The sequence below is a fragment of the Mastomys coucha genome, unplaced genomic scaffold (assembly GCF_008632895.1).
Source record: "Mastomys coucha isolate ucsf_1 unplaced genomic scaffold, UCSF_Mcou_1 pScaffold14, whole genome shotgun sequence".
Lineage (NCBI taxonomy): Eukaryota > Metazoa > Chordata > Mammalia > Rodentia > Muridae > Mastomys > Mastomys coucha.
In genome coordinates, this window is record NW_022196896.1 from 122,476,905 (window position 1) to 122,491,563 (window position 14,659).

General features: G+C 37.5%; 1 protein-coding gene across 9 annotated transcripts in view; it reads left to right on the top strand.

Annotated features, from left to right (window-relative positions):
* The window catches only part of LOC116088822 (solute carrier organic anion transporter family member 6A1-like), a 108,771-nt gene that overhangs the window by 33,817 nt on the left and 60,295 nt on the right, over window positions 1-14,659 (top strand). For all 9 annotated transcript variants that reach the window (XR_004118027.1, XM_031368536.1, XM_031368540.1 and 6 more), the window contains exon 7: window positions 14,007-14,151. Coding sequence is in view for 8 of the 9 variants with exons in the window: in XM_031368536.1 (XP_031224396.1) it covers window positions 14,007-14,151 (145 nt within the window). In the remaining variant the exon portion in view is untranslated. The remainder of the gene's footprint in view (window positions 1-14,006; window positions 14,152-14,659) is intronic.

Genomic DNA, 14,659 nt, shown 5'->3' on the forward strand with positions numbered 1-14,659 from the left:
TACCTACAGATGCCCAGTTTTTCCAGCAACATTTGCTGAAGATACCACTGTCTGCGGTCTGTATCTTGGAGCTCATTTGTGATCTAGTGGCTCTAGTCATGTGGAGTTATATCTGGCCTTCTACTATATTCATTACTGGGTCTATTTTTGTGCCAGTAGCATGCTCTTTTATATTAAGGTTCTGTAGAAGAACCTATAATCATGTACAGTGATACCTCAAGCAGTCTTCTTATTGTTCAGGTTAGTTGTGGCTCTCCTTGATCTTTCATACTTCCATGTTAATTTTGAGATTTTCTTCTTTGTTACTGTGAAGAACTGAGCTAGCATTTCTTGAGAGGGACTGAATTCGCAGTCAGGGTTGATGTGAACAAGAGCTAGGGCCAGAGCATTAACTGCCCTCATGTTATAGTTTTTGCTAATAATAGAATCCTTTTACAGCTAAGTGGATATTCTACATAAGATTTTCATCTATTTCTACATTTTACATGCTTTTTAATGAAATCACAAATTCATTGTAATAACTGATTACATCTCATAAAGAATTTAATTCCATTTTCAATGTTGCATTATATTGATCAGCTATACTTGAACATTTAACCCTTCTTCAGCTTCAGGAGTTCTAGAGTTTCAGGTATGTAGATTGACAGCTGGCCTATTTAATATTCATTCTGCACAAATATTACATGCACTTATTAAATAGCAATGAAGAATCTAAACAATAATAACCGATTTGCCTTGTAAACTGTGAAGCTGAAATTGTTACCAATATTTTGCAAAGTTTAAGAATGGGGCTTTCAAAGTTTGTATTATTTTAACTTCTTTGAATAAAATTAATTAACCATCTAAATTATTACAGTTCATTGTGATATCTTACACATGAAGATAGCAGAGACTGATGGTATCATGCAAATTAGTGCTCCTTATCCTACTCTTATAACTTACATGTTTTTGTAGTCTTTAAAATACTCCTTTTAATTACACAACAGATTAATGAAGACCATGGTCATTCCATTAAACTAATCACAAAAGCTTATTTCTTGCATGATATTTTGTACCTTTTATCCTTTCCAATTTTCCTTCTCCAACGTCATTATAACCAGTGATCTACATACACATAATCTGTTTTCTTAGCTCCTAGATACTGCAGAGATAATTTTGTATTTCTTTCTCCTTAACTTACCAAAATCAGAGCATTTTAATCACATACATATAATCATTTACAAATGATAAAATTTCATACTTTTTTATAGGTAATAATACTCTACAACATATACGTATCCTTTTATGTATATATATATGCATATATACACACATATAAGTTCACATGCATACACACATATATATATATACATTTATGTATACTTACAATAACTTATTTGTATCTATTTGTTGATAAATAGGTACCTTGCTTGATTATATATCATGGCATTTTTAATTAGTACAGTAATAATTTGGGGTATGTGTATTTATAGCTATACTGATCATTATTCTTGACATTACTTTAATGCGAACAGTTCTTTAGTGTGCTCTAAGTTCCAATATGGTAAGAAGGGCTTATTTCCAAGAAAAGTAGTAGAATTCTTTCAGAATTCTAAGAGTTATACCCTATCCAGAAGTATATGGGTGATTAAACATGTATCCTGCATGGGATTATTGAAGTCTGATCCATTACTTTCTCTATTATTCTGTCCTAGTCACTGAGTGAATGATTGTATGAGCATGTGCTGCCTGAGCCAAAGTAACTGATAGCCTAAGTCATGGTCTGAATCCTTAAAACTGTAGCAAATATAAATTATTATATTGTTTTATATAAAGCATCTGGATCATATGGTATATTTACTGTAGAATTTTGGATGTTGTCATCCTTCTCGTTTTCCCCTCTGGAAGCCCCCTATCCCTTCTCCCTCCACCTGCTTCTGTGTGCATCTCATCCCATCCATCCACTCCCACTTTGCCATCCTAGCATCCCCTTATGCTGGGGCATCAAGCCTCCATGTGAACAAGGGCCTTCCTTCCCATTGATACCACATAAGGTCATCTTCTGCTGTATATGAAGCTGGAGCCATGGGGTCCCTCCATTTGTATTCTTTGGTTGGTGGTTTAGTCCCTAGGAGTTCTGGGTGGTTCGGTTTGTTGATATTGTTGTTCTTCCTATGAGGGTACAAAGCCCTTTATCTCCTTAACTCCTTCCCATGTCTCTTTCCTTGTGGAATTCTAATCAGTTGGATGGTCTGCTGTAAGCATCTTCATCAGTATTTGTCAGGTCTGACAGAACCTCTCTGAGGACTGCTCTACCAGGCACCTGTCAGCATGTGCTTCTTGGCATCAGCCGTAGTGTCTGGATTTGGTGTCTGCAGATGGGATGGATACCTAAGTGGGGCAGTCTCTGGGTGGCCTTTCCTTCAGACTCTGCTCCACCCACTTCCTGTATTTTCTTTAGACAGAAATGATTCTGAAAATTTTTGAGATGGTTGGATGGCCCCATCCCTCAACCAGGAGCTGTGGCTATCTACTGGATATGGTCTCTACATGTTCTATCTCTACTCTATTGGGGTTTTGGTAGTGTGATAGCCATTGTGTCCTGGGCATCTCTTACTTTTCTGGCATCTGAAAGTTTTTAGTGGCTACCCCAAGTTCCCCATACCCCACTGCTACATATTTCTGTTCAATTACTTGATCCTCTGTACACCCTTGTCTCCCCCCACAAATGACCCTGGCAACTTTTTATATACCCCCTTTATCTCACCCTCCAGAACCCTCCCTTATTTTGTTTCAAGTAAGAATGAAGTTCCAACACTTTGGTCTTCATTCCTCAGGAGCTTCAAATGGTCCATTAGTTGTAGCATGAGTATTCTGAACTTTTGGGCTAATAGTCACTTATCAGTGAATAAAAACCATGTGTGTTCTTTTGTGACTGGGTTACCTTACACAGGATATTTTCTAGTTTCGTCCATTTGCCTGTGAACTTCATGAAGTTATTGTTTTTACTAACTGAATAATACTCCATTGTCTACATGTACCATATTTTCTGTAACAATTCTTTAGTCGAGAGACATCTGGGTTGTTTCCAGCTTCTGGCTATTATAAATGAGGCTGATATAAAAATAGTGGAGCAAGCGTCCTTGTTGCTGTTAGTTAAAGCATATTTTGAATGCTTCAACATATAACATATATGTTATATGCCCAGTAATCATATAGCTGGATCCTCAGGCAGGACTAATTCCAATTTTCTGAAGAACCAACAGACTGATTTTCAGTGTGGCTGTACCAGCTTGCATTCTCACCAGCAAGGGAGGAGTGTTCCTTTTTCTCCATATTCTCTCCAGCATCTTCTGTCACCTGAAGTCTTGATCTTAGCCCTTCTGACTGCTGTGAGGTGGAACGGGATCTCAGGATAGTTTTGATTTGCATTTCCCTGATGACTAAGGATGTGTCTTTAGGTATTTCTCAGACATTCTAGATTCTTCAGTGGAGAACTCTTTGTTTAGCTCTCTACTCCTTTTTAATGAGGTTATTTCATTCTCTGGAGACGAAGTTTTGAGTTCTTTGTATATATTGGATATTAGGCCTTTATTGGATGTAGATTTGGAAAGGATCATTTCCCAATTTGTAGGTTGCCAGTTTGTCCTATTGAGAGTGTCCTTTGTCTTACAGATGCTTTTCAGTTTTGTGAGGTACCATTTGACAATACTTGATCGTAGAGCATGAGCCATTGGTGTTCTGTTCTGAAGTTTACCCCTGTGCCAAAGTGTTCGAGGTACTTTCTACTTTCTCCTCTATTAGATTCAGTGTATCTGGTTTTATGTGGAGGTCCTTGATCCACAAGGATCAAGCTTTGGAACTGAGCTTTGTACAAGGAGATAGGAATGGATAAAATTGCATTCTTCTTTGTGTACACCAACACTTGAACCAGCACCAGTTGTGTGCTGTCTTTTATCCACTAGAAGGTTTTGCCTTCCTTGTCACAGTTCAAGCGACCATATGTTTGTGGGTTTATTTCTGGGTCTTAAATTTTAATACATTTATCTACCTGTCTGATTCAGTACTAATACCACAGGTTTTTTGTTTGTTTGTTTGTTTATCTCTATTGTTCTGTAGTACAGCTTGAGGTCAGGGATGTTGATTCCCCAAGAACTTCCCTTATTGTTGAGAATAGTTTTCACTATCCTGATTTTTTTGTTATTCAAGATGAACTTGAGAATTACTATTTCTATCTCCATGAAGAATTGAATGGGAATTTTGATGGGAATTGCATTGACTCTGCAGATTGCTTTCAAAAAGATGGCCTTTATTTTTTATTTTTATTTTACTATATTAATCCTGCCAATCCATGAGTGTGGGAGATCTTTCCATCTTCTGAGATATTCCTTGATTTTTTTCTTCAGTGACTTGAAGTATTTGTCATACCGATCTTTCAGTTGTTTGATTAGAGCCACACTAAGATATTTTGCATTGTTTGTGACTAGTGTGAGGAGTGTTGTTTCTCTAATTTCTGCCTCAGCCCATTCATTTATCCTTTGAGTATAGGAAGTATATTGATTTTTCTTAGATAATTTTACATCCAGCCACTTTGCTGAAGTTGTTTATCAGCTTTAGGAGTTCTCTGGTGGAATATTTCAGATCATTTATGCATACTATCATATAATCCACAAATAATGATATCTTGACTACCTTTCCAGTTTGTATTCCTTTGACCTCCTTTTGATGTCTAATTGCTCTAGCTAGGAATAGATAGGGAAAGAGTGGGCAGCTTTGTCTAGGCCTTAATTTTAGTGGAATTGATTCAAGTTTCTCTCCATTTAGTTTGATGTTAGCTATTGGTTTGCTGTATATTTATTATGCTAACGTATGGGCCCTGAATTCCTGATCTGTTAAGACTTTTAACTTTTAGGAGTGTTGCATTTTGTCAAAGTATTTTTCAGCATCATGTTTTTTCTTTCCTTTTTTTATTAGATATTTCCTTTATTTCCATATCAAATGTTATCCCCTTTCCTGGCTTCACCTCTGGAAAAAAAAACACTATTCCCTACCCCCTACCCCTGCTCACCAACCTACCCTCTCCCACTTCCTGGCACTAGCCTTCCCTGCATTGGGGCATAGAGCCTTCACCAAGGACCAAGGCCTCTCCTCCCACTGATGACCACCTAGGCCATCCTTGGCTACATATGCAGCTGGAGCCATGAGTCCCACCATGTGTACTCTTCGGTTGGTGGTTTAGTTTCTGGGAGCTCTGGGGTTACTGGTTAGTTCATATTGTTGCTCCTCCTATGGGGCTGCAAACCCCTTCAGCTCCTTGGCTCTTTTCTCTAGCTCCCTCATTGGGGACCCTGTGCTCAGTCCAATGGATGGCTGTGAGTCTCCACTTCTGTGTTAGTCAGGCATTGGCAGAGTCTCTCAGGAGACAGCTATGCCAGGCTCCTGTCAGCCAGTACTTGTTGGAATTCATAATAGTGTCTGGGTTTGGTGATTGTATATGGGAAGGATCCCCAGGTGGGGAAATCTCTGGATTGTCTTTTCTTCAGTCTCTGCTTCACACCATGTTTCTGCAACTCCTTCCATGGCTACTTTGCCCCACCCCCATCCCTTCTAAGAAGGATAGAAGTATCTACACTTTGGTCTTCCTTCTTCTTGAGTTTCTTGTGGTTTGTGGATTATATCTTGAGTATTGTGAGCACTGGCTAATATCCACTCATCAGTGAGTGCATACCATGTGTGTTCTTTTGTGATTACCCCACTCAGCATGATTTCCTCCAGATCTTTCCATTTGCCTAAGAATTTCATAAATTCATTGTTTTTCATAGCTGAGTAGTACCCTATTTTGTAAATATACCACATTTTCTCTATCCATCCTCTATTGTGCAACATTCGAGTTCTTTCCAGCTTCTGGGTATTGTTTATATACTGGATTACATTTATGGACTTCCTTATATTGAACCATTCATGCATCCCTGGGTTAAGGTTTAATCTCTCTTTTTAATTTTCTCAAAATACAAGCTCCTGGATTTGTTCATTCTTTGTGTAGTTTTCTTTGTTTCTACCTAGTAGATTTCAGCCCTGCATTTGATTGTTTCGTGCTCTTTACTCCACTTGGGTGTATTTACTTCATTTTATTCTGGAGCCCCTGATTTTTGAGTAAGGCCTTTTGATTTATTTTATAATAGTTGGACCAATACCTCATCTCAACCCATCCCCAGTATTTTGAAATACAGCTGGATTATGTCGGCTATGGGGGTTCCTATTTTCTGTCCACCCTTCTCCACTCCCCCTTTTCACCCTTTTATCCTGCTAACACTACATAGGAGAGAAAGTGGGATAGAGAGGAAAGGGGGTCTATATTACTGTTACTCTATTTCCTGCTAATTTGTGGTATTGTGTTATCTGGGGCAAGTTTAATCTTCACTATTAGGATATCTAATTTCTTATTATTTCATCTTTGCACATGACTACTTTCAAATAGCAACCAATCAAAAACTAACAACTCACCAAAATTATCCCACCTTTCAGGCCACAGCATTTATATATCATCTAAAGAGTCCCAAGATACCCAATGTCACATAATTATAGAATCTACAGTTAGCAAATTGTATTCACACTAGAGCTGTAAGCACATCATAACCAGATGCTGGGTGCAATCTGAAGAAAACCTGTATCCCATACCTAAGACTAAAAAATTGGCCTTCATATATTTCTCGGTTTTTAAAGAAATGACAAAAATCTCACTACATTTTCCCTTTCTGTTTTAATACATTAATTATGCTGTGTATAGTAGGAAATTGTGAAAATATAAACACACATGAATCACAATGCAAAATGTTTACAAACTTCCATTCTGATGTTAACACATCCTTATAGTATTGGCTGATTTAATTCCAAGATTCTTTTCTGTAATCTGGCGAGTCTCAGCTTTTCTTATATGAAACAGCTCATTATTTTTTTCTGCAGGAGCATGGAACCAGGTCCCCCAAAACAATTTCTGATAAGAAGAAATTGCCTTTGGTGTTTCTCTTGGACCTACAATAATTGGGCCAGTGGAAACACTTGTCAAATGACCTGACCACCCTGGAAGCTTAGGCCTTCTTCATTGCTAATATCTAGAAAATCTGTTGCTGCTAGAAATGGCTTGTCATTTTTCCTGTGGAAAGTAACATATTTGTCATAGGTAACTCACAGTATTTGATATCTAAGTCATTTAGTGGTTTGCCCACAGTCTCTTTCAAAATGGCCATATTTTTTGCACCTAAAGTATTAGGTCTTTTGATATCAGAGACCTCTATCTATAGCTTAAGCTATTTTTAGCATAGTACATGCTACCAATATTAGTTGTATCCCTCATCTACTTGTCCTTGGTTGCAGTCCACACCATTAATGGCCTAATATTCTTTTAACATTTGCTACTTGCATTTTCATGTGCCAAGATTTCTATCAATACCTGTCTTGCATAGGGTCTGTTATGATTTTATTTACAGCTCAAACAAATCATTGTAAAAAAAAATGTACTGAACTATTTCCTGGGTTCCTCAACTTTGTCTTAGTCTCTTAAATCTACTAAATTACATTGTTCTATAGCAGCAGAATCAAATTAAATTTGTCCTTTTATATCAGAGTATTACCCTTCACACAGCAACTAATTTTTAAATATATTATCCTGTAAATCTGTTTACTGTTAACCATTGGAATCTCAGACTGGCATCTAGTACAGCTGTCACCAACTCATTCCAGTCTTGGAGAAAAATTCTATTCTATATAATGGGCCAGTCATTTAGAATTTGATTCACATAAGGCAAGTGCATCCCATATGATATTATGGTCTCTTTAAATACCTTTGATCTATCACATTCACGTAAGTACCATCTTATCTTTTCATAAACTTGTTTTACCCCATTAGTTGTCATATGCTATACAATTTCTGGGAAATCTTTGATGGTGATCATCTAACACAAGTCCAGCTTACCCTTCGTCTGTGGGTGTGGTGGGCTTGAAAGGAATTCTTTGGTATGTGGTATCTCTCTAGAAAACCATTCATTTCATCTAGATTTTACAGTCTTGTTGAGTATAGGATTTTGTAGTATGATCTGATTTTTTTTAATTTCCTCCATTTGTTTTGTTATGTCTCCCTTTCTTTATTTCTTATCTTGTTAAATTGGATATTGCCTCTGGCCCTTTAGTTAGTTTGTCCAAGGGCTTATCTATCTTGTTGATTCAATCAAAGCACCAGCTTTTGCATTTGTTGATTTTTTTGCACTGTTTTCTTTTTTTCTATTTGGTTGATTTAGACCCTGATTTTGACTATTTCCTGTCCTCTACTCCTCTTGGCTGAGTTTGCTTCCTTTTATTCTAGAGCTCTCAGGTGTCCTGATAAGTTGCTAGTGTAAGATCTCACCAGTTTCTTTACCAGGGCACTTAGTGCTTTGAATTTTCCTCTTAGCACTGCTTTCATTGTGTGAAATAATTTTGGGTATGTGTCAACATTTTCATTAAATTCCAGGAAGTCTTTCATTTCTCTCTTTATTTCTTCCATGACCAAGTTAACATTGAGTAGAGAGTTGTTCAGTTTCCACGTGTATGTAGGACTTCTGTTGTTTTTGGTGTTGTTGAAGACCAGCCTTCGTCCATGGTGATCTGATGGGATGCATGGTATTATTTCAATCTTCTTGTACCAGCTGAGGGTTGTTTGGTGACCAATTATGTGGTTGATTTTGGAGAAGGCACCATGAGGTACTGAGAAGAAGGTGTATTTCCTTGTTTTGGAGTGAAATGTTCTATATATATCTGTTAAATCGATCTGTTTCATAACTTCTATTAGTTTCACTGTGTCTCTGTTTAGTTTTTGTTTCAATGACCTGTCCATTGGTAATAGTGGGGTGTTGAAGTATCCCATTATTATATTGTGGGGTTCAATGTGTGTTTTAAGCTTTAGTAGAATTTCTTTTATGAATGTGTGTACCTTGCATTTGGGGCATAGATGTTCAGAATTGAAACTTTCTCTTGGTGGATTTTCCTTTTTATGAATATGGAGTATCCTTCATCATGCTTGATAACTTCTGCTTTAAAGTCGATTTTATTGGATATTAGGATGGCAACTCCAGCTTGTTTCTTTGGACCATTTGATTAGAAGACGTTTTTCCTTTTACTCTGAGATACTGTCTATCTTTGTTATTGAAGTGTGCTACTTATATGCAGCAAAATGCTAGTTTGTGTGTGTGTGTGTACATTTTGTTAGCTTATATCTCTTTACAGGTTTGTTGAGTACATACTATTGAGATATGTTAAAGACAGAGGGCAGCTGGTTCCAGTTATGTTTGTTTTTGTAGGTAGTTTTATGTGCTGTGGTTCTCCACTTTTGGCTTTGTCATGAGATGCTTCATCTCTTGTATTTTCTTCAATGTAGGTGTTTTCCTTGTGTTGGAGCTTTAATTTTAGGATCCTCTATAGGGCTGGGTTGGTGGGTAGATACTGTTTGAACTTGGATTTGTGCTGGAATATTTTGATCTCACCATCTATGTTGAATGAGAGTTTTTCTGGGTGTAGTAGCCTGGACTTGCATTTGTGTTCTCTTAGAATCTGCATGACCACTGACCAGGCTCTTCTGGCTTTTAGTGTCTCTGTTGAGAAGTCTGGTGTAATTCTGATAAGTCTACCTTTGTATGTTACTTGCCACTGTCCCTTGAAGCTTTAACAATCTTTAAATTTTGTTCTTTACCTTTAGTGTTATGATTATTATGTGACAATGGGATTTTTTTTTCTGGTGTCATTTATTTGGTTTTCTATAAGCTTCTTGTGTCTTAATGGGTACCTCTTTCTTTTGGTTGGGGAAGTTTTCTTCGGTGATTTTGTTGAACATATTTTTAGGTCCTTGGAGCTGGGAATCTTCATTTTCCTCTATTCCAATTATTCTTAGATTTGGTCATTGTGTTGTGAATTTCTTGGATGTTTTAGGTTAGGAGTTTTTTATGTTCTGAATTTTCTTTGAAACTAGTGTCAATCTCTTCTACATTATCTTCTATACCAAAGATTCTCTCTTTTATCTCTTGTATTCTTTTGGGTACACCTGTAATTTTTTTTCCATTTCCAAGTTTGTCTCCATTTGTGCTATCTTTATTGTTTCTACTACTACTTTTAGGTCTTAGGCCACTTCATTCAATTCCTTCACCTGTTTGATTATGTTTTCCTGTACTTTTTTAAGGGATTTATTTGTTTCCTTTTTAAGGGCTTTTACCTGTTTACCTGTGTTTTCCTGTATTTCTTTCAGTGAGTTATTTATATTCTCCTTAAAGACCTCTATTATCTTCATGAAATAGGATTTTAAGCCAGGTCCTGATTTTCAGGTGTGTTGGTGTATTCAGTTCTTGCTGTGGTGGGAGAACCAGGTTCTGATGATGCCCACATATATTGGCTACTGTTGCTTATTGTCTTGTATTTGCCTCTTGCCATCTGATTATCCCTGGTGTTTGCTGGTCTGGGTGACACTGTCTGGAGTCTGTTTCTTTTGTCCCTGGGTTGCTTAGGTCTCCTGGTAGGCCTGGTGACCTGGTTGTAGCAGACAACCTGTGGGGCCTTCCAACTTGGGAGTCTTCGGAAGTGCAGAGAATTTACTGATCTGTAGCCCTGGTTGCAGTAGATCTCCTGGGAGGCCTTCATACTGTTAGGTCTTCAGAGACGCAGTCAAGGTGTTGTTCTGTGTGAGTCTGTTCTCCAGAGGGGCCTACAAACTGTGGTTTATATTTCCCTGTCTGCAGCAGGAAGTCTTTCAGTCAGTTGGGTCAGTTGCCCTACATGCCACAGAGCCCCTGGAAGGTCTTCAGACTGGGGTGACTGTTGCCCTGTTGTTCTGTGTGCAGCAGATTTCCTGGGATGCCTCAGGCTATGGTGTCATTACCCTGAGTGCAGTGGATCTCCTGAGATGTCTCAGGCTGCAGTGTCAGATGCTCTGTGTGCAGCAGATCTCCTGGGATGGCTCAGCATGTGGTGTCTTCAGAGAAGCAGAGACTTGGTCTCTTGAGGGAAGCAGACTAGCAAGCAGTCCCAGCAGAAAGGAACTGGTAGAAGGGGCTTGTGAGAGCTTTCATGATTTCTTTCCAGTATGTTTATTTGTCTATGCAAATTTTACCATGTTTTATAATTTGATTTTATAAACAACAAATTTTCTACATTAAGGTATCTATTCTAGCACTTTTTTAATGTTGATTTTAGGCTTATCTATACAGGAAAGCATAGACTCTTAACAGTGACAATTGACACTGTGCATGTTATTATATAGCTTTAATCTAAACCAAACTTTGCACTATGGACTAAAATATAATTACATAATTACAAATAGTGCAGAAACTCATTTAACAGCAATACCTAAAAATTTCATGAAGAAAATAGAATCCAAACTATTTCTCTCAATAAATACTTGGGTAAATTACCAGATATATAATGATAATTCATGAAATGGCTATGTCCATGCATGGAATATTTAGCCCAATAATCTATAAATGCCATACAATGATAATGTCCCCATTTGGATCCAAATAAAACACAATTATATGCAACATAATAATTCAGCATCTGTATGAACATATATTCAGAGTATAATAATTATTAGATACATTATATAAGCAATGGAAAGAATATTGTTCAGTGTATATAATAATACATATCAGAATTCCTATGTCACAGTATGTACAGAGAATGTTTTTAAGGTTCATAAAACTTTTTAGGTAATATAAAATAATTAATGCTATCCTTGGAATATACAGAGAACATAGAAGAGGAAATGCATTTTAAATAAGTTTTAAGAAATATAAAATATAGAAGTGTGTAGGTTAGGTAATATACAGACAAAATGTTTCTCATATGAATTAATATATACACAGTAGAGTAGATTAGTAATGGTTACTGAGAAGAAAGAAGCTAATACTTAAAATAAATAGGGAATTCTTAGGTAGTCACAATCAAAAGCAAAATCAATGTCTGGGATCCAACTCACGATCTTCTGGGCTCCTCTAAGGGCTTTGGTCACTTCTCCAGCTCTGCCCTTTGTAGCACACATCTTGTCTTCTGGGCTCCAGATGCCTGTACTCCACTGCTGCTGCAGTCCTTGGTGGTCATTGCATGGTACTGGCATTCCCAAACCACTGCTGTTTTCCCCTGTAACTAGGCTTCACCAATAGCCTCTCATAGACTGTCTTCATGGTGCCAAGCCTCAACTCCTTTGCATGACACCTTCAGTCCTGGGCCATCAATTGCAAACTGAAGATGCACCTTCACTTATGGCCTTCCATGGCTTCTCACTGTGCAGAGCCTCAGCTGCTCTTAATGATCCCTTCATGTTGTCAAAACCAGTACCACCTAGGTGACTCTTACACATTACCAAGTCCTGCTGCTGCACAAGGTACAACCTTGGCTATCTCTGGAACACAGCCTCTTTGTGCTCTCAGAAAACACTTCCCAGAAGATGTCACCTCAGTGATGCTGGTCTCTTCTTAATCACCGCTAATTTCTTAGCTCCAGCTAACCAGCATCAATAGTCCCAGTAATACAAAGTTTTTGCTTTAGTAGTTCTGGTATCTTGTTAATTACAGCTGATACTTCAGCCCCAGCTAATCAGAACCACAGAATCTTCACAATCAAAACAACATGACCCTGATAAGAGTCTTTAATCTTCCCTCTGAAATTTCACAAGCCAGGCCTCCATCTTCTGCGCTGTTCTCAACATGATCTTCCAAGCTCCTACAGAACATCCCACAGAGTTCTTAACAACCAGTGGCTCTTCTAGCTCAAAGTTCCAAAGTCCTTCCACAGTCCTCCCCAAAACATGGTCAGGTTGTCACAGGAATACCCCACTATGCTGGTACCAATTTGTCTTAGTCAGGGTTTCTATTTCTGTGCAAACATCATGACCAAGAAGCAAACTGGGGAGGAATGGGTTTATTCAGCTTACTTCCACATTGCTGTTTATCACCAAAGGAAGTCAGGACTGGAAGTCAAGCAGGTCAGGAACTAGGAGCTGACGCAGAGGCCATGGAGGGAATGTTCTTTACTGGTTTGCTTCTCCTGGCTTGCTCAGCCTGCTCTCTTATAGAACCCAAGACTTCCAGCCCAGGGATGGCACCACCCACAAGGGATCCTACCCCCTTGATCACTAATTGAGAAAATGCCCCACAGCTGGACCTCATGGAGGCACTTCCCCAACTGAAGCTCCCTTCTCTGTGATAACTCCAGCCTGTGTCAAGTTGACACACAAAACCAGCCAGTACAATATGAGATATGGGATATGAGTTCAGATCCTTGAGAAAAGCAAGCATTTTACCAACTGAGGCACCTCTCCAGCCCCTAAACTGCACATTTATTTGAAACCATAGAAAAACAAAGCAAATACTACCTTTTCTAGGTCCGTGTCACAAAATGTAGAAGCCTACAAATTTAGCAATGATGATTAAGTGTTTCTAATCATGTAGTCTGTGCTATTGCTGTGTAACAAAACTTACGAGGCTAACACACAACTGTCTTACTTATTAGTGGAAAATTTAGATGAGGCTTATCATCCTGAGCTTCACATGGGGTGACTAATGTACTCATAAACCATGTTTACAAATGTCCTCCCAAGGATACAGAATTCTAAAGCTTATTTGCTGCAAGAAATCTAGAGTACATGCATACAAATTTTAATTTAACCATGTTTGTGACATTTGTGAGTTTAGAATAACTTAAATATTTAATACTTTTAGAGCCAATAAATAAAAAAAACCACATGATGCAAAATTAGATAGTACTTACCAGTAAATGCTTAAATATGAATGTATCTAATAAGATACTGAGAAATACATTCAAAATGCTACATAATCTATAGGAAAAAGCTATATTTGCTGTAAAGAGAAACCAAATTACAAGTCTCTTATGGAATGTGTCTACTATGGTGTTATATAATTTTTCATAATTTCAATCATTAGATTTATCCTATAGAAAGACAGTGCTGCGTGTGATGAGGTAAAGTCACTGTGATGTCATCTGCTCTGTTTCAGTGTCTTCTGAGGAACCCACTGGTGCTTACTCAGACATTCTGCAAAGTCACAGAGTCTATGACCTTAAAGGCATCTACATATTTTTTGCCCCTATATTTACAAACTCAGTTTTTAATAACACCAAGGAATTCTGCTGTGATCACAGGTAGATACTTTTTCCTATTTGGTTTATTTCAAAATTTTTCACAATGTGCATATTTAAGTGTGATGTAAATGTAAGAACTATGTCATGTTACCAGAAGACAGAAAGTATAGTGTTCTTGAATGCCGGTTGTTAAAACTATCAAAAGAGGAACACTCCCAACACAACATAAATAGTTTTAATACATAAAATTGCACAATGTCCTTTATATAGCTCATTATCATCTTGCTTCCACATTTCCTTTCCCCTCCCAAATAAGAAACAACTCTTCTCAAGCCACGATGTATCGTTCTTTTAACTGCTTCTATAACTTTCTTTTTGTACTCAATGTACAAGTATTCTTCTTGTACTTCTTGAGTACTTGTCTGTATATAATATTTTTCTAAAATATGCACATTGACAACTGATTCTTCTGTTTCTGTCACCAGAAATTGTATGTTTCAGATTCAGATTGGTTTGTACTATTCTTTCTTTCTTTCTTTCTTTCTTTTTTTTTTTTTTTTTTTTTTTT